Below are 20,586 nucleotides of genomic sequence, written 5' to 3' on the forward strand. Positions count from 1 at the left end.
TTTTGTTGTGATTTGGCACTATATAAATAAAATTGAATTGAATTGAATATATAGATTCCAATGTTATAGAATCCTTCATTCCAAAATGTGTATAAACAATATGTAACCTGTTTGTGTTCTTAAAGAAATGTGCCCCTTCCTAAACATAGTGTCCTGCATAGACACACCAAAGATGATAGGCAGAGGTTTCACTGTTAGACTTAAATAAGCTGCTTACTCTTAAATCGACAGTCATTACGTGACTTACAGGACAGACCACATCTGCTTTTCTTAAGCTACACACACATCTTGTACTTCACTTTTGTTCCACTCAGCTGTTAGAAATTTTTAAAAGTGTCATGATGTCTTCTCATTAATAATCCAAACAGTCCAAAAGGTGCATAATCAGAACTTTAGAGATGCCAGTGGGTGATTGGCAAAAAATTATCTGGTTACAAGTTTTGTTATGTTAAAAAAAAGTCACTCTTTGTAAGAAAAAAAATGTGTATCTTCCCTACCAATGATAAGAACAACATCCTACAATATTTAAACAGACATCTACTGGATTGGAGGGAAGATCCCCTTCATATTTTTTTTGTAGAGAACTAAAACAATCAGTCATCTTTTCTTCAGTAATAAACTAGTAAACATAATAGTAATAAACATTTTTCATAGGAAACAGCAAGTGAAATATAACAAGCACTTGAAAAAACATCCTCATCGACCACTGCAGCGTTTGAATTAAATCGTCCAATTCACTGCAGCTTTTCTTTGAATGTTGTTTTCACAAACTGTTTATATTTTCAATTTATACTGGGAGGCCGAGCCTTCAGCTTTCAGGCCCCTCTTATAGGGAACCAGCTCCTAGTTTGGGCGACAGACAGCCTCTCTACATTTAAGGTTAGGCTAAAAATGTTTTGATAAAGCTATTATGATAAACTGGATCAGATGACCCTGGATTCTGGGAAGCCCCCAGCACCCCCAGAATAAATGGGAGTATTTATTCTACATGCTCCTCTTTCCGTTGTTCCTACAAAATTCTGCATTTAATCAATATTTTTTTAATTATAGGGTCTTTATCTTGCAATATAAACCACCTTGAAGCCACTTTTGTTGTGATTTGGTGCTATATAAATTAAATTGAAATGAATCTTCCACTGTGATCTAACAACTATAGTAGACGGTGATGCTATATGGGGCTGCATATATAGTTGCACACTAACTTACATTTAGCTTTCTTTTTCACAGAGAGTAAGAATATGACTTGAAGATCACTCAGACCTCTGTGGGATAAATATATAAGGGTCTAAAGTTGTTCAGCAGCTTCTTTTGTTGCTGTAGCCCATTTGCTTGTAGGTTTGATGTCTTGTGTCTTCAGAGCTGCTCTTTTGCACACCTTTGTTGCCACTAGTTGTTGAGTTACTGTTGAGTTCCTATTATTTTGAAGCAATCTGGCTTCTCTCTTTTGACCTCTGAGATAAATAAACCATTTTCACCCACAGAACTGCCTCTTTCTGGAATTTCCTCTTTTGGAATATTCTCTGTAATCTAGATGATTGTGTGGTAAAATCCCAGTAGATCTCAGTTTTTGAACGAGATACATAATTATACTATTCGCAAGAACTTGTATGGATAAAGTCATTAATTTGACCATAAGACAGATTTGGACAAGTACATGCAGACATCCACATATGTTGCATGAGCAAACTTTACTTATGTAATGTATATAATGCACTATTGACAAGCTGCCACTAATAGTCTGTATTTGTGCACTATTCAGATGATATCTATCAACCCATTGAGAAGACATGCAGAATGTGAGGAATTTATATTGATTTGTTGAAATGTGAAAGTGCAGATAATCTGGGCTTAACCAACATTAAATGTGGAGACTTTGTTTCTAAGAAAAATATCAGTATCGGTCCTTCGAGCCAGTTCCCCTTATCAACATAAGACACACAATAATCCCTGTAGTGGCTGTAGGACTTATGACAAGTTTTTTCAGAACAATGGAAAAAGTCAGCTGATAGTTTTCTTGTGTGCGTGTGTGGAATAAAATGGTAGTTTGCAGAAAGAGGAGAGTGGGTTGAATGGATTTATAAATTAAGTGTAATCAATAAAAATTCACAGCATAACTTATGTTCTTGTCACATGTTGGCAGGGACTTAATTTAATGCTCTTATATTGTGATACTGATGTATGTGAAACGCCTCTTTTTTGTTCTGGGGTCCCCCTGTGACATGATATTATCAAATGTACTCCTATTCTGCCCTTTGTTTTCATAAGTTACACACTGTCATCTGCATGTTAGGGGAGAAGGAAATCTACTGATGCCACTGAGAAGATGTTTGATATTCTTCCATATAGCAGAGTTTCATTAACTGATTTCATGACAGGCCATTAGATGCCATTATTGCTATTACAAATCTACAGAGTACCCTTTGAAAGAAACAGTGAACGTGTAAAACAGCTGTGATATGACTATGTGCAGGTAAGCTATAGTATCATTGGTACTGAATCTGGCGGTGCATACTGTAGTGCTGTGCATGTGCCTGCTGTGCTGAATTTGTTTTGTCTTGTCTAGAAAGTGATGGAGATATAGGCAGATGGTCATGAGCAGTTTTTTGTGGATGAGGCTGGTTTTCATCTCACTAAGACAAGGAGACACGGCAGGAACATTATTGGACACCGTGCCATAATCAATCAGTGTGCAGCTATAAGTCAAAATGGTGTTGTTCCCCATCATGCAACCCCGGGCCCATATAACACTGCACATATTGTTACATTCCTGGACACATTACACGCTCACTAATGTTCAGAGACCAGAGCAGACCGGATACGTCATCTGGTCTGCTCTTGAGGCGACTTTTGCCTTGAGGTGACTTTTCTTGTGATTTGGCGCTATATAAATAAAATTGAATTGAATTGAATTGAATCATATGGGACAATGTTAGTTTCCATAGGGCTGCTTTGGTCCGCAACTGGTTTAAAGATCACCCACTTTTCACTGTACTCAACCTCCCCCCATGCTCACCATTCTTGAATCCAACTGAAGAGTTCTTCTCTGCCTGGCACTGGAAGGTCTATGACCGTCATCCCCATTAACGCATAGCCCTTTTACAGGCAATGGAGGAGGGATGTGGGGATATTGACCAGGCATCATGTCAGGCCTGGATACGCCATTCCACAAGATATTTTCCCCAGTGCATTGGACTAGAGGACATTGCATGTGATGTACACGAAATTTTGTGGCCAGAGAGACGACACGATGTAGACTGATTTCTTTTTTTTCCCTCAGTGAAATTACTTTTTTGTTTTGACTTGGAAATAAAAACTTGTGTTTGTTTTGATGTGTGTGAATAAACACCACTACTTCTGGAATGGCTTTTTTTTTAAAAACATTTTTGCATTTTGCTTTTATGTTTTTTATGCTTAGAAGGACATTCAGGAGGATAATAACACAGAGATGAAGTCCCTGATTTCTGGACTTTTGTTTTTCAGGGTTTCTCCAACAGCAAGTGAAAGGACACATGACTGGAGACATGCTCTTTCACAAGAGATGATATAACAATACAATCACAGCAAGGGGGCCCAGGCTTGGCGGATCTGGGCCCCCTTGCCTTGGTGGGTTCCAGAGGGCGCAAGTGCCTACTGGGGTCAGTGGGGGGGAGCTGGACCCAGGGAGGGTCTACTTGCCCTTCCCTTCCTTTCCTCTCCATCACTGACTGCCTCCCTTTTCCCGCTGCACCACACCCACCCACACATGCAGGGCCCTGGGGTGCAGGTGTGTCACCAGGGTGCAGGCAATGTCCATTTGTGTCTGTCTTTACGTTGGGTGAATATTTGTATATGTGTGCATGAGGGTGGGAATGCACGCACACCGTAGACCACGGCCTATCTATGTGAGGATCTAAACGCATTCTACGCTAGATTTGACACAGCGAACACCACGAGACTGGACAGTGTGCGCACCGCGGATGACTTCAGTTTGCACACTGTGTCTGAGGAAGTGTGCGGAAGTGCTTCAGGAAGGTGAACGCACGCAAAGCTACTGGTCCAGATCGATGGATCCAATACCATCGATCCCTCGAAGCTGGACAGGAAACTGCAGGATCAAGGACTGAGCAGCTCTCTCTGCAGCTGGATCCTTAACTTCCTGTCTGACAGATGCCAAGTGGTCAGACTGGGCAGCATCACCTCATTCCCCGTCACACTGAACACTGGTGCTCCACAGGGGTGTGTACTGAGCGCCTCTCCTGTACTCACTCTAATCCTACGACTGCACGGCCACTAGCATCATTCTGAAGTATGCGGATGCCACTACAGTGGTGGGTCTTATCACCATTGGTGATGAGACGGCCTACAGGGAGGAGGTCAGCACCCTGACACACTGGTGCCGAGACAACCATCTCACCCTCAACGTCACAAAGACAAAGAAGTTGATAATGGACTTCCGGAGGTGCAGAGAAGTACACACCCCCAGCACCATCAACCGAGCTGCTGTGGAGAGAGTGAGCAGCTTCCGTTCCTTGGTGTACACCTGACTGAATAGATTCGGCATGAGCCCCCGCATCCTCAGGTCCTTCTATCGCTGTGCCATTGAGAGCATCCTTACTGGATGCATCACCACCTGGTATGGCCACAGCACCGCCTACAACCACAAAGCTCTCCAGAGAGTAGTGCGGTGCTCTGAACTGATAATTGGAGGTGAGCTTCCCTCCCTCCAGGACGTGCACTTGTTTTGCACATTTCCAACTGCCGACCTCTCTATATTTTATTTTATTATATTTTTTATATATGTATACACACACACACACACACACAGATACACACACACACATGTAGATATAAATATTTAGTATACATATTCAGTAATGCGCATACACTCTTATATTTGTACATATATTTATTGTTATAATCCTCAGATTACCCATTCTTATATTTTGCTTGTTCTTATGTTATTGTATTGTATTTTGCACACCTCTGTTGCTTGTGAAGCTCGCACACAAGAATTTCACTCGCATGTACTGTACCAGTGTACCTGCACATGTGATGTGACAATAAAAGTGATTTGATTTGATTTGTTTGTGTCTGTGTGTGCCTGTTTGTCTGTGTCTATATGTCAGGTCCGGTCTTAGACTCCACCTCTCTGGGAACATCTCAGGCCCTCCAAAGTATGGAGGCCTATCTCCTCCCACCACGCTCCCTGCTGGTAGCTGATGCCCTAAGGCGTCGGTGCATTGGTGGCTCTTGGTGTCCGGGGCTGGGCGCTCAGGTATGTACCTGCTCACTCCCGGTGGCTACTTGGTGGGGCCTGGCGCCCGTGGCCCGGTTGGGCCTCTTCCGGGGTGTGGGGGACCCTCAGGCCTCCAGCATCTGGGCCTGCGGCTCAGTTCACTCTGGTGGCCCAGCCAGGTGGCTGCCGGCAGAGCCCGCGGGCACGTCACTGCAGACCCCTCTGGCTTCTGCTTCGTGGCTGCTGGGTAACCCCTCAACATGGGGCTCTCCTCAGCTCTTCCCAGGAGGGTGGTACGGATGTCCCTCTGGCACGCTCATCCACACAGGTGTGCACACAGGTGTTCACTGTTCATAGACACAAACTACACCTTTCTTGGCTGCTACCTCAAAGCACATTGTGTGCTGTCGGTCCTGCGTGGTGCACAAACACATTCAATATTTATTATTTACCGTTATTTATACTTGACATGACACCATTGCATACTAGATTGATGCGATGGTGTCATGTTTATTATGATGCTCTTTTTTGCTTGTTTTCTCTTTTTTTTCTCTCAACAGGTGATCTGGGAGATTTTTTTTCTTCTTAAGTGCCCTTTCTCACTGTCCCTCTTCCCCTCAGTTTTTCTCTTCCTTCATCTTGCTTTCTCCCTGTCCTATCCCCCAGCAATGTCTGTCCCATCTGTAAAAACTGAAAATAAAATAAAATAAATAATAACAACAAAGGTCGATCAAATGGACCAATATGGCAAGGCTGTGATGATCACAGGAACCCAAATCCCTGGTGGCACCCCTGCTCACACTGTAACAGCTGGGAAAGGCTCCAGCACCCCTGTGACACTAAAATGGATAATGGATCATTTAAAACAACCCTGAGTATCTTATCAGTGTGTACTTCAAATATCAGTCCTGTACTGCCATCTTCAGTATGATAGCTGAGATAACACATAATATGTAAATGCTTCCCCCTTTTTGAACACCATAAACACAGATATGGTTTCAGCTCGATTATTTTATAACAGGCTCAAAGTCCAGCATTTGACACAGTGTATACCTGATCGATTGGACCAGAACCTGATAGATTCATATTTTTCCAGCATTATACTTTGATTAACAAGAACTTTGAATCTTAACAGCCTATATTTTTCATACCTCAGAGCATATATGAGGGATCTGCAGTTCATAAGCCAAAGTAAGTTCAGGACGCAGGTTAATGATTTTCAGACTTCACCCTTGTACTCTCACATAACTTTCCACAGGTAAGTCTCTTTCAAATTGTGTATTTAGTGTGTTTAAGTTCTACATGCTTTTCTGATGTCTAGTTATAAAGTCTAATTATAATATAATTTATTTCACTGTCATGAATAGATCTTTGTAAATGTTATCAAATGTTTTAGAAATGAATCACCGAGATTAGATATTTGACTGGAGAGCAGAAAAAAAAAGTTTTTAAATTTAAAGCATACTGTAGAGGTCTGGGCCGAGATATTCTATTGTGGATCAATACAGTATCTATGAAAAGTCATACAGAGGTCATTTCAAGAACAGAGATAGCACTGGTCAAAGCTTTAACTACTGGAGCAATAACATGTTAAGTGGAAGTCATGTTGATGACCTCATGAAGGTACTTAATATATTAAAATAACATCTAAAATATGTTTTTGGTCTTGAATAACTTGACTTTTATTTTTTTTATTATTATAACCTTTATTTAACCAGGAAAAATAATCCCATTGAGATTAAGAACCTCTTTTTCAAGGGAGTCCTGGCCAAGAGGCTCTGGCCTCTTAATGACCTGTTGTGGCCACACTTGTATCACTGATGTATTTTCAGAGGAGGATGCTTCCACAGATAGATGGACTCTCCTTTTCTCCAGTCAAAGTCTTCAGTATTTTGATTTTCCATCTTCTAATACACTTAAATAAAGGTAAGTTTGATGTTACATGTGTAATATTTTTTATTATCATTGGTGCTAATGTACTCACCTTTTGTGCAGCGAGACTGTATAAAAACCATACAGTTATTACAAAATGGTGCAAATTTGTTATATTTGGCTCAAATAGTAGTTTGTACTTTGGTGCTTTTATTTGTTTTCTGCCTGCATTTTTTAAAAATTTAATTCTTTACTGAAACATCAGTTTTTGACATTTTTATCGTAACCCAACTTTTTAAAAAGATACAAAAAGATAATGTTATATGCTGAGTGTCATATTCAAGTTTGATATATGTATGTATATATGTGATATATAAATTCACACCTGCTGCAGAAATTAATAAACACATCTTTCTTTCTTTCTTTCTTTCTTTCTTTTTCCTCCTGTCTACAGCGGACTCTCAGGTGGTTGGTCCACATCAACCAGTAGCTGCATTAGTTGATGATGATGTTATTTTACCATGTCACGTGGAGCCTGCAGAGGATGTGACAGCTCAGATATTGGAGTGGACAAGATCTGACTTGAACCCAAGATTTGTCCATGTGTGGCGATCTGGTCAGGATCTGGTGAATACAAGAAATCCTTCATACAGGGGAAGAACATCACTGTTCATCAATGAACTGAAGCATGGAAACATTTCACTGAAACTCTCCAGAGTAAAACTCTCTGATGAAGGAACATATAAATGCAGCTTTCCTTTAATGAAGAAAAAATCTTTTGTTAAGCTTGTGGTTGGTAAGTAGATACACATCATATGTTCATGGTGTTGTGGATTTAGTTACAGTGAAAATTCATATTTGTGTAGGATGAGGAAAGATTTTATTCCAGAAATGTTTATTTATTAACTTTACAAAGAGAAAAAACAACCAAATCAGAATTTTGCAATAATAATAATTTCATAATTGTGAATTACTGTACAAATAGTTTTTTTCAACTATTAATTTTTTTTGTTTTTACTCTTTTGCTCAGCATCCGATGCTGCCACCTCACCTGTCATCAGTTTATCAGGGATTGACAAAAACAGAGGAGGAGTGGTGTTACAGTGTGAGTCTGCAGGCTGGTATCCAGAGCCTGAGCTGCTGTGGTTGGACGGTGAGGGAAACCTCCTCTCTGCTGGACCTACAGAGACCCTCAGAGGTCCTGATGACCTCTATACTGTCAGCAGCAGAGTGACTGTGGAGGAGAGACACAGCAACAGCATCACCTGCAGAGTCCAACAGAGGAACACCAACCAGAGCAGAGAGACACACATACATGTTCCAGGTTCAAATTATATTATTACATTTATGGTAGAAAGACTTTGAATATCTGAAGTCCGGTTTTATTGAAATGTTGTTTTTTTTATGATTTCAGAGGATTTCTTTGACATCACCTCCAGTTCTCCCTCAGTCACAGACACTTCGCCTGTTAGTTTGGCTCTTTGCATCCTCCTGTTAATTTTATCAGTTGTTTTTCTTTTACGTAGAAAGAAGAAACACCTGATGAGTAAGTCACTGATTAATTATTCTTTACCTTAACAAAGCATCAGTGTTTTCACTCTGATGAGAGTTTTAATATTTCACACTAAGTTTTGGCATTTCCTTCTTATTTAATTTTAATTTCAAAAAGGGACCAAAAGAAGGCCAAAGGATCAGACTGAAGATGTTCAAGTTTCCACTGAGGAAGACAGAGAGAAAGAGCAATTTAATATGAAGGTAAGAGGAAAACCTGAGAAGCAGAATTAACGTGTGAGTAGATAAACACACAATATCAAGATGTTCATTGTTTTTCAGGAAATTGAATACTAATTAAAATAAATGTTACTACCGATTTCTTACTTAGGCAATATTTGTGCTCAGTCTATCTTATTCAACACAATCTTATAAAGAAATAAAAAAATAAGAATATCACTTTTTAAAATAGAACCCTGACATGAAAAACAGGACTAAGTGTAAAAGTTTTGACCTTGTCATTGTGTTTTATATCAAATGAGCAGATCTACTGATGTGGTTATGACTAGTGTTGGGCTCATACTGTAACTCACATTACACTTTAAAGTAATGTGTTAAATTACTTATCACTTGGAGTGAGTAATCCATTACACCATGTTTTATATTACTTTTACGCTATCCATAACAAGGCCTGAAATGCACTTTGATATAATTACCGTTTAACAACATGAACCTAGACTACAGTCACACAGACTGACACAAATCGTCATCTTAACAATGAAACCAGAAGTATCGACATTCTGTATTAGACGTACAGACACTAAAAAAAACCTCTAAAAATACTCTAGTAGAAAAGTAGAAGACGTGACACAAAAGCAAAACAACTCCGTCACAATTAAACACATTTAGTGACATGACTGTGATTGTAATGTGATTACTGGAAAAATAATTAGAAAAGTAATATGCTACAGCAAAATGTAATGTGATTACACTCATATTTTACAAAGTCAGACCCAACCCTGGTTATAACTCTGGTAATTAAATGGTGTTTGTTATTCACTTTATTCTCTCTTTCTCTCCTTCCATTTATTAATTCTATTATGAAATTATCACCCCTGGTTAGCTGTACTGTAAAGTACTAATGTTATGTTGTCCACATTAACTTAATATGAATTGAAAAACTGTATTATCTTGTAATCTCTGCCATCTCTCAATGGAAGTTGCCAATAACTTCAAGGCAGCAGCTCCAGGAGGAACAGCAGAGGAGGGAGGATGCTGAAAATACACTTGGCGACCTGCAGAACGATAAAGAAAAGGTTCATATTTGTAATTTGTTTTATGTTTGTGTGTCTTTGTGTGTTTGTGTCTATGTCTGTTTTAAGCTGTGATGTCTCTCCCTCCTGTCTGCAGCTGGAAAACGAGCTCCAGGATGAGAAGAAGAGGAATGAGGACCAAGAAGCAAAACTCAAAGAGGTTCATTTTATAAATATTTTTTTTTTGTCTTTGTTTTATCTTTTTACATTTAACACTAAAACTGTTACTAAAACACAAAAAGTTTTATTTACAACTTAAATAAAATGTTATTATTTTTGTGTCTTAAACATGAACATTTCTTCCTTCTGGTCTTTCTTCATGTAACATTTCACCTGCAGTTGGAGAAGAAGAATACTGAAATCATCAATCAGCTCCAGCAGGAGAAAGAAACATTAGAGGAGCTGAAGAAGCAGCTGGAGACCAAAAATCAGGAGGTTTGTGTTTCAATTATAAATATCCTGAATTTACCGACCCCAAACTCTTTATATCTGTATTGTAAAGAGTTTTGGAGGAAACTTTAGAAATTGGAACAAAATGATCAGGCTCTCAATTCTATACAGTACAATCAATCAATTAATCACTCACATATAAAAAACATGTTTTTTCATCTCATCTTTCTTCTTTTATCTTCTCAATTGCAGCTTTCTGACAGCATCAGTGAGCTTAACAGGGAGAAAAGGATAAAGGAGAGTGAAATAAACACCATGAGGAATCAGCTGGAGTCCAACAAACAGGAGGTTCATTTCATCATTTGATACTCAGCTGTCTGTCACTGTCATATGAAATATATTTAAACATGTCCAGCATGTTCTTCATCTGCTAAATAATTAATCATCACTGATGGAGAACCTTCTTGTCTCCGGGAGCTAAAGGATCAATTCTGCTCCAGCTTTTTATTGAGCCAAAACGCTGCTGTTTCAAACAGAGGTTATGTTAATCAATTATAGAGAGAAAGGACCAGGGGAGCACGTAAAATTCATAGAAATATCATCACTTGCCTCAACATTGACATAATTCAGAGCAAATGTGAATTATGCAGCTTGTTGTTGTTCATTTTGTTGAATTACAGCTGTGCATCAGGCTGCTGTCTGCAACATCCTGCAGACATTATGTGCATGTTTTGCTAGCTTTGCATGAAGGTCCAGCTGATGGAGAGGAGCAGAGACACTCGTGTGAAAAAGACTGACCCTAATCTGAGCGTCATTTATAGCATCAACTCACAGTTCATTATGCTGCAGAACACGTTACATGTATTTCAATATTAACTCTGAAGCACTGTGGTTGGAAACATGTTGTTCACAGTGTGAAGCTTCAATAATTTTGTCACTTTTACCAACAAAGTGCTGCAGAAACATCAACATCTGTCTGACTTTATTTCTGACAGATGATGAAATCTGAGAGAGAGAAGGATGAAATCATTACGGAGCTGAGGCAGACGATCCTTACACTGGAATCAAAGGTCAGTGTAAGTATCTGAGTATACAAAGATCAGCATGGACATATGTGATGGCTGTCATACTCCCGATGATCAGACCGGCACACTCTGTGTACCTCTACCTCTCTGTGACTTTCTGTGAAGTGGTTGGTAGCACAGCAGCTGATGTGATGTGTTTAATGTGATCAACTTGCAAATTTCTGACTTTCTGTTAAGAAACAAGAACAAGAAACAAAAAGTGTTAACCCAATTAATAAATACTTTAAGAAATGTGTGATTTCATTGTATTATGACCTTTTAAAAGAACATGTGCAAAGTCTGCTCTCATGAGTCTTTTTCACTTTTTCTTCAGCTCCAGGAGGAGAAACAGAAAAAAGAAGAAACTGAGAAAAAAGTTCAGACCTTGCCGATCAAATCAGAGAAGGTTTGTGTTTTTAATTTGTTCACCAGTGAGGAGCACACACGTAATATTTTATTAAGTTTGACAAAAGGTACTGTAATTACATGGTCAGGAAATCCAACACCAACAAAGAAAACAACCATTTATTATTAATTAATGATCTGATTAAATGTCAAATAATTACGGAAAGAAATGTCAGTCTACTTTAAGGAAGAAACAAATTAAAAAAAATCATATATGTGAATTAATATATCTCACCATTTTTTAAAATTTAAACTATTGGCATGTGTGACTGTGTTGTGTAATTGTTCGTGTTCCTTAAAAACAGCATGTCTCACATTCCTTAATGCTTCTGACTTGCAGATTTCTCACATCAACAGTCCGTCCAAGCAGAAGAAAAAGAGACTGAAGGAGCCTCAGAAAGAAGTCAAGGGACAGCCCAAAAATGAGTGCTGTGCTTTCTGATTTGATGTTTATTTTTAAAGAATTAGTTTACATTTATGTTTACATCAACGGCTGGTGAGCCAAAGCAAATTGCAAGGAACCCATATGTGTATGTGTGTAGGACAGAGAGCAATTTTAAAATGTGTAACTTTAATGCTGTTATATGCACCAACTGGTCACCCCTCCCTGAGCCTGGTTCTGCTGGAGGTTTCTTCCTGTTAAATGGGAGTTTTTCCTCCCCTCTGCCACCAAGGAACTGGACTCACATTGAGGTTTTTTGATTGTTGGGGTTTTCTCTGTATTATTGTACGATCTTTACTTAACAACATAATGAACTTTGACTTTGCTATATAAATAAAATTTAATTGAAATGAATTATATCTAAATGTTGTCATTATGATTGAAATTTATTTTATCTGTTGATCACATGTTTTAGTGATATCACTTTTATGTCACTTTATTCTATACATGTGGGATAGCATTCAGTTTCAGCTTTATAGCACACCCTGTTAGTCATCGTGAGAAAGTTGGAGACACTCAAGCGCCGACCATATAGAACAACAAGTAGAACAATCAAACTTTCTTCTCGTCCGCATCAGGGGAAGGCTGCAGGTCCCATAAAGGTAAACAAAAAAAAATAAAAAATACTGTCAAAATTACAGTTACAGTTTTAAATACAAACATTGTTCTTGTTCTTTTTCAGATTTTCAGCACAGCTTTAAATTGAGAATGCTTCGCTTTTGGAGTCAGGTGTCACTGCTCTCTGTGGCCTGTAAGACAGAATAAAATATCATGAAATAAAGATGTACATATTCTTTACATAGCTTAAAGCCCAGTCTTTAGTAAGCAAAATTTACTCTAGAGGTAACAAGACAAGTACATTAACTTCACTCACACCCTTACACCAGCACTAGTTAATTCCACTACAGACTAATAAGACATCTGTTTTAGGCCTAGCACACTTACATGGCCACTTCACTGAAAGTACTATGCATTAGGGGTGGGTCTTGATAATCGATTTATCGATTAAAATCGATTCTGGCTTGGATAACGTGATATCGATTCATTAAAATCCTGAATCGATTTTTTAATATAAATTTATTTTGCCTGAAATGCCAGAATCTCAGGTTAAACCTCACAAAATTTCAACAACCACTAAACAGCTAAAATAGTAAATGAGAGTAGCTACAGGGATTCTGCACAAAGACGTAAGCGCAGACCCGCCGACCACAATCAGTGAGATGTCGCCTTTCTCACCCGACGACACGGACACGGTCGGGGCTGAAAGCCGACAGCTCGCTGATTCTGATTTTTCGGCGGGTCCGCGCTTTGTGTTTACGCCCTTTTTTGGGCTAGATTCTGAAGCTGTAGGTTTGATCTCTCTCCAAACAATATTGACTGAACCAGCAGCAAAAGAAGATCCAAACTACGCTTCACATAAACATCGTCATGGATTCCCTCTGACTTTTGCTGTTTTGCTTCCACCACGATAAAAATCACACTTCATGCACAGCTTTCTCTCTCTCTCTGTACTTCAAGAACAGTTTCCCATCTAAAAATCTGTTTTCTGCATTATTCACTTGCTTGTTACACACAAGTCTACTGTTGTTTACAGCGCTGTCGGCCGCTGTTGTTTTTCCTTTTACTTATTTCCGAAAAGAAAACCTAATTTCTCCCGTTCAATAGGCTTCTGAACAAATTTAAACTTTTTAAAATTATGCAAAATGCAAAACGCAAAGGTGTGTCTCTAATAAAACCTCTAATAAAACCTCAGAGGTAATGTTCATATGCTGATTAATGGTTTTCTTTTGTTTTTGATCTACTGCAGAATGTTTTTATAAAATCCCAGGCCAGGAAAATCACCTTCATGTTTTTTCTGTGTTTTATCTTCAGCTACTTTGACACAAAGGCATCTGATGTGATGCTCACACCTTTGATAAAGTCTTGCGTGTGTCAGCTTCCTTTTTATAGATACAAAAATATGTAAATGTACTGATCTGAATTATAATATTTCTGACTGTCACATCAGACCCTCATGCAAATGGAAATGACCAGTGTGGCAACTACACTAGGGTCACAATACAAGTAAAACTACACACTTTTCTCATCCACAAACTGGAAAAATGTTTCAGATTAGAAGTGTGATTACTTGTTCATCTACCCATGTTATACATATGAGTTGCCCCTGTGGTCTTGCATATACCAGTAAAACTGAAAGTGAACATAAAAGTGTGATCTTCCGATTTGATAAAGATTAGCCAGTAGCAGCGACTTTAATGATATCCAAACATGATTTATCATCTTTGTGATTTTGTGGCGTTAAACATGTTCCAGTACCTCCGAGGGGTGAACACCAGGACTTACTATTGAAAAGAAGTGAGGCGTTCTGGATATTCCTGGATAATGACTTGTACTCAGTGTTATGTTGTAGCTTCTTCATGACCATATTTTTTTGGTTTGACGTTTCATTTGTATAAATTGCGATGTTTGCATTTTTCTAAAACATTGCACGTCACTGACTAAAGAATGTATAGAGCATTTTTGTAAACTAATGTTATACTTTTTATTTATGGATTCAAGTGATGTTTTTAGAGTTTTTAACAGTTTTAGATCAGAGGATGTTGTAAAATTATATCTTGCGTCTGTCTCATAGCCAGGAATCCCTAAGTGCATGAATCTTACTGAATATATGTGCAAATGTTTGCATGACCATCAGGGGGAGTTGTGCACTCTGAGTGCTCTTGTTATTACTAATTTACATTTCTTTTAGCAAAAACTCCAAACTTGGCTCAATTCTAACTTGTCAGCTTTGGTGATTTAGTCTTCTGTCATTTAACTTGTGACAGTAATTTTGACTGGTCTAACAAATAAATGTATAAATTTGAAAAGAACAAAAGAAATCTTGTCATATTCATACCTTAAACTCAAGAATATAAATGACAAATTAATTTATTGTTAAATGAACCCTCAGGTATAGAACCTTAATGCTGTCTTTAAAAACTGTTCACATTGATCCACATGATAGAGTTAAAAGCAATGACAGCACATTTCCCTGCATTAATGTGTTACACTGTGTGATGACAGGTAACCTCTGACATTGATATATATAGGGACGTTATACTATAACAGTTGTTTACAGTAAGTAGGAATGGCTGGTGAATGCCAAAGACAAGTAGTCTTACAATCCGGATAGAGGAATAAATATCTTCCTTCACTGGGAGGCCTGGGCCTTCACCTTCTCTGGAATTCACTGTGGAGCTCAACAAGTCTGATTCTTCTAAAAACAAGAAGATCACATGTTTTACTTTAATGGAGAAATGATACAATAATCTGAAAAGATTCCCATAGATTTTTTTTTAATTAAAGAAATGAAGAATAGATTAACAATTTCTGATTGGACTGGCATTTCAGTTTAACATCTTCAGTAAGAGGATGAAGTTAAAGTTACTGTCTTACAGTGGCTTTAAAGAGTAATATGATTTAAATGTACTGGCATCATTTTGAAAAGATCTAAAATGTAATAAAATCAAGATACTAACCTGGCTGGCAACTTTGTTGTACCCCACGAATAGTTAAAGCTGAGTACACAAGTTCATCCGAATCATCTGAACAAAAAAAAAAAAAGCTCTATATAACACAACCAGTTATAAATACTGATATTAGAGACTGAACTTTTATGATTTTTTCTGTCTGTGGATTTATGCTGTGGTTTGACCCAAGGCAGGTTCACATTAGCACAAACACCAGATGGGTGGAAAACAAAACCCCGAATATAACACGTAGAGGGGAGGTAAAAACATTCTGCATGTATGCAGCGTATCACAAACGTCATATGATGACGCTACTGCTGCCAAATTTGACTCTCGTGATTCTCAGAGGTCAACCTGTTATAAAAATAAAAGTATTTCAGTATCTCAAAAGAAGCAGTGCATGTTAAAAAAAAAAAGTGTTATTAATTTAGACATACACATTTTGTGTTTGTCACACTGAGATAAAAAAAATTTATGCCAAAGGCATATACAACAAAATACAAAGAACCGCATCTTTCTAGCAATTTAAAAACAAAAATCAGTTGACACAATTACACTACTTTGCTCCAAACTACTGACCTGCTGCATTGGCTTCAGCAGAGTGTGATGTGCTTGTTAGCATCCTTTGTAAAAGCGATGAACAGAAAACAAGAAATCCTGACATGAACAAAGACACAGAGAAAGAAGATGGATTAAAGCTTATCATTCCAACATGACTATGTATATAAGCAAAACAGGTGATTTTAAAAGTTAGAGTTCTAGCAGTAAATATCAGATTAGCAAACCAAAACTCTATTTTGCTTTGAAATTAAAGAAAAGGAAAAAAAACAGTAGCAAACTTAATATTCACCTGCTGGATTGGCTTCCGTTGAGACGGACGCTGCTGTTGGTCTCCTTTGTAAAGGTGACGAACAGAAAAGCAGAAATCCTGAAATGAACAAAGATACAAGAAAAAATATGAATTAAAGTTTAGCTTTTTATCATGATAAAAAGTCCGATAAAAAAGAAGACTAAAAGTCATTCATACAACTATTTTCTGTTTAGTGGTTGGTCGCTCATTCCTCATCAATACTGTAGTATATAATTTCCTCAACCTCCTGTGTGGACATAACATTTTGGGTTGTCTAGACCACAAAAAAAAGGTAAAAACTAAAAGACACCAATTTACAGAAAAAAATTGAGTTACAAGACCCTTTGATTAAAGCTGTTAGCCAATATAGCAGTGAATTAATAATAAGTTGGATTGTAGAAATCTAGAGTCAAATCCAGATTGATACTAGATTACTACATGTTTCATACTTTGTGTTTCTTTGAGAGTCTTTTGCCTACAGTTTATTAGAGGTAGCAGTCATTTTTACCTCTGCCTTTCCCCGTATGAAGAAATCGAACCAGCAGAGTCACCAGTATCATGATCAAAATGATGATGGCAGTCCAAAGCAGGGCGATGACATATTTGTAGTCAGAACAATGAGGGCGAGTGTCTTCTTGAGGCAATGCAGGTAACGCTACACACAGAATGTTTTTGTATTTATAAATTATACATATTGTAATAAATTAACAGAAAGAAATAAGCATTTTTAGAGAACATTTGTTCTAATGAATATAAAGCATTTGCTCAATCTTCTTATAATTCCTTATTTATTTATTTATTTATTTTGTAGTGAAAAAACAAACAAACTGAACGAGGTGTATCTGTTCTAATTGGAGCTGATATGTTATTATGACTCACCTTTCACAGCCAGCCAGCTTTCTGGTGACTCTCCAACATCAGGGATGCTGCACTTGTAAAGGCCTTCATTTAGCTTGGAAAAATTGTAAATCTTTATCTTTTCTACAGCTCTTTTTTCCAAGATGACATCATCTTTGTAGAAAAATGCAAAGTTGGTGGAAGTTGTCTTTTTTCTGCAGAGAAGAGTGACACTGCTGCCTTCAAGCACAGCAAGAGCCGGACTGTCCAGGATCACAGAACCACCTAAATATTTATAAAACATGATAAAAAAAATTTTCTTATGTGCACTCCTTGTGATAATCTGAAAAGATTATTGAAAATTTAAGTGCGATAAAGAGATACAATAAACTACTACTACTATACACAACATTACAAGGTACAAGAACATACAGATAATAGTATTAAAACAGTATTAAATAGTATTAAAACCCTTAAGAAGGTATGAATAAGAATATGAATAAGAAGGTATTCATAAGTACCAATGAAAGCAAGTGCAAATCTATATTTTTTTCACAAATAAATAAGTTATAAATATACAAATCAATGAATGAATGAAAAGCAAATTGATTTGCAATATAAATCAGATATGATACACATACCTGTGACTGTGATGTTAACAGTATTACTTCGCTCTCCTCCTTTAGCCTCACACCAGTACTCTCCACTGTCTCCTTGATAGACTTGAGCAAACACACAGGAGGACCCTGATGATGTCTTCTTTGTTACACATGCTGGATTAAATGTTTCATTGTTCCTAAACCCTCTCAGCTGAGTGGAGCCATCACAATGCAAAGACACAGATTCATATTCGAAGTGCTGCAGTCTGTTTGGAGTAACACGAGGGACAGCGACATCTGAAATTAAGAATATTATTAGTTACACAGCCGACTGTTAAAACTGAAACTGTGTAAATACCTTTTCTTTTTCTTTCTTTTTTTTAAACTAAAATGCCGTTTGGTATTATTTAGTAATCCAAAATTAACAAATCACTTTACCTTAAAATAATAATGAGATGTTTTAATGAAAAAAGTAAAAATGGAGGCTCCTGAATGATATTGTAGGTACACACAGAACATGTTTTGGCTAGCTCTTTACATTGTTTATACAAAAAGAATGAATGAGTTTTAAATAAATTAATAAATAAAAAAAAATAAACAAACTCACCCTGATACCAAGTACAGCTTTTCTGAACTTGTGTTCCGAGCAGAATAAATTCAACCATCACTGGATAAACAAAGAAAAAAAAAAAACCCTTGATGTTTTTCCTCAAAAATTATTTACTGGTCATATAAACTCATACAGAAACCTGAGACTAGACACTTACTCATCCTGAAGCACAGAGTTGTGACTGCCATGTTGTTCAGTTGACTGAGCATCAGGCTGAAATACAGCTGAAGTATTTGAGAGCTTCCTCTTCCTGTGCAGAGTTAGAGTCACACTGACTGTAACCTCAGTCTATAAACAACCACAGCTGGAGTTTATATCATCCTTTACATGTCATCACTTACTGTATTTACTCATCTCAAGAACAGGCTTTAAGTGAAGGTCATATTTTCTAAGATGATGAACTTACAGTTTTACTCTAAAGAATACATGGCATGGAAAAAACTGATTTAAGCCACTATGACAACTAGTTCTTTAATTTTGAGAGCCCATTTTTAGGTTTTGAGCCATGGACATGAAGCATAAATGGAAAGTTCAAAATGATGACTTCTCTGACTTTCTAATGCCATGAATTTAAGCTAATACTAACAAGCTTGCTTAGAAAGTGTATCTGTGAATTTAACCATAGTAGGGCCATAAAACATACTAACACTGAACTATAAAACCAGTGCAGAGACTTTGTGATTGGGCTGATATAATTAACTCTGCTGCATTTTTAACCATATATTTTTATTGCAGATAATTAAATGAAAATGCCATAAAAGTTAACCAAGATCAGAAACACTGGAGACCTTAATAAGTTAGGGTGAAGGAAGCAGACAGCTTTTTGCTAAAAGTACCTGTGCTGGGACACCTGTCAATTAAAGGTCACATATCTTACTTTGGAAACAAAGAAATGATTCACCATTTTTTTTTGTTTGTTTTATATATGACTGTATATATGATTTAATTTTTCTGTGAGATTAATCTTGCCAGCCTTAATCAACTGCGGTACTTCAGTCTTGGCTTTATTTTTAAACACAGGGGGGTTTGCTTGGACCTCAATGATAAAAATAAGGAAATGTACCTTTATACTGGACAAGTGTCCTCTTTAAGTATTCCTTGTGCATCACTGGACAACTTTCAGTATATCTGCTACTTTTTGAATATCTTGGCAAATTTCTTTTAGGTTCCTGGCAAATGAACAAACCGTTATCTCAGTGTATTAGCCCAATGTGGGGTATATGTTATTGATTAGAATTATTAAGCATGTATTTAACATAACCAAACCAATGATAGAGATACCCATCAAGGGTTTCAAAGCCAGTTACCAACATGGCTGTATCTTAAATAATCTCAGTGAGTACATATTTGACGACTCCATGTCTTTAGTGTTCTTACAAAACCAAACATCACAATTTGATCTTTAATGAGTTACCAAGTTAAAAGAAAATGGTTTTAATGTAACATATACACAATGGAATTCAGTCATAAGGGAAAAAATACAAATATTTTGAAGCATACAGTTTTAACAAAAGCTACTTTAGAGTGAGATGCAGGGTACAGAGCACCAGTCTGTCGCAGGGCTAACACAGAGGGACAAACAACCCTTCACACCTATGGGCAATTTAGAATTACCGATTAACCAAACCCCACTAACTGCATGTCTGTGAACTGTGGGACGAAGCTGTAGTACTCGGATAGAACCCACACAAACATGGGGAAATATGTGAACTATTTAGGCAACTGGATAGTGTAGTGGTAAGACTGCACACCTTTAAAGAAGGAGTCGAAGGTTTAATGGCACCCGGTATCCAGTAAGGGTCCTGGCTACACCCCCCATGCTAAAACCAAGCCCTGGAATGGCACAGCTACCTCTGCAGCCTGTCCATAGCTCAGCATACCTTTGGCAGCTAGGCTCCAGTCCACCCCTCATGACCCTGAATTGGATAAGCGAAAGAGAATGGATGGATGTGTGTGTGTGTTTTGTTTGTTTGTTTGTTGTTTCACATG

At 37.6% G+C, this 20,586-nt stretch overlaps 2 protein-coding genes across 3 annotated transcripts; one reads left to right on the forward strand and one right to left on the reverse strand.

Moving 5' to 3' along the window:
* The first annotated feature begins 6,279 nt into the window (after positions 1-6,279).
* Positions 6,280-12,440, forward strand: LOC120438937 (butyrophilin subfamily 2 member A2-like). Of its 2 annotated transcripts, none has more exons than XM_039609538.1 (13): positions 6,280-6,473; positions 6,974-7,141; positions 7,542-7,883; positions 8,118-8,411; positions 8,502-8,633; positions 8,757-8,842; positions 9,799-9,894; positions 9,989-10,051; positions 10,231-10,326; positions 10,534-10,629; positions 11,277-11,357; positions 11,680-11,751; positions 12,091-12,440. In XM_039609538.1, the coding sequence occupies exons 2-13, from the start codon at positions 7,036-7,038 to the stop codon at positions 12,190-12,192; spliced, it is 1,566 nt and encodes a 521-aa protein (XP_039465472.1). In that variant the 5' UTR covers positions 6,280-6,473; positions 6,974-7,035; the 3' UTR covers positions 12,193-12,440. The 2 variants fall into 2 exon arrangements, with proteins under 2 accessions (XP_039465472.1, XP_039465473.1); XM_039609539.1 differs by having other exon boundaries at positions 11,277-11,351; positions 12,091-12,435.
* Positions 12,441-12,603: 163 nt separating this feature from the next.
* LOC120438938 lies at positions 12,604-18,773 on the reverse strand. Its single transcript, XM_039609540.1, has 10 exons — positions 18,755-18,773; positions 18,595-18,654; positions 18,030-18,284; positions 17,431-17,673; positions 17,060-17,206; positions 16,552-16,629; positions 16,281-16,358; positions 15,711-15,776; positions 15,354-15,448; positions 12,604-12,941 (listed from the first exon to the last, which is right to left on the reverse strand). Exons 1-10 carry the CDS (start codon positions 18,756-18,758, stop codon positions 12,918-12,920), a joined length of 1,050 nt encoding a protein of 349 aa, XP_039465474.1. The 5' UTR covers positions 18,759-18,773; the 3' UTR covers positions 12,604-12,917.
* Between the last annotated feature and the right edge of the window lie 1,813 nt (positions 18,774-20,586).

Source organism: Oreochromis aureus, linkage group 3, assembly GCF_013358895.1.
Source record: "Oreochromis aureus strain Israel breed Guangdong linkage group 3, ZZ_aureus, whole genome shotgun sequence".
NCBI lineage: Eukaryota > Metazoa > Chordata > Actinopteri > Cichliformes > Cichlidae > Oreochromis > Oreochromis aureus.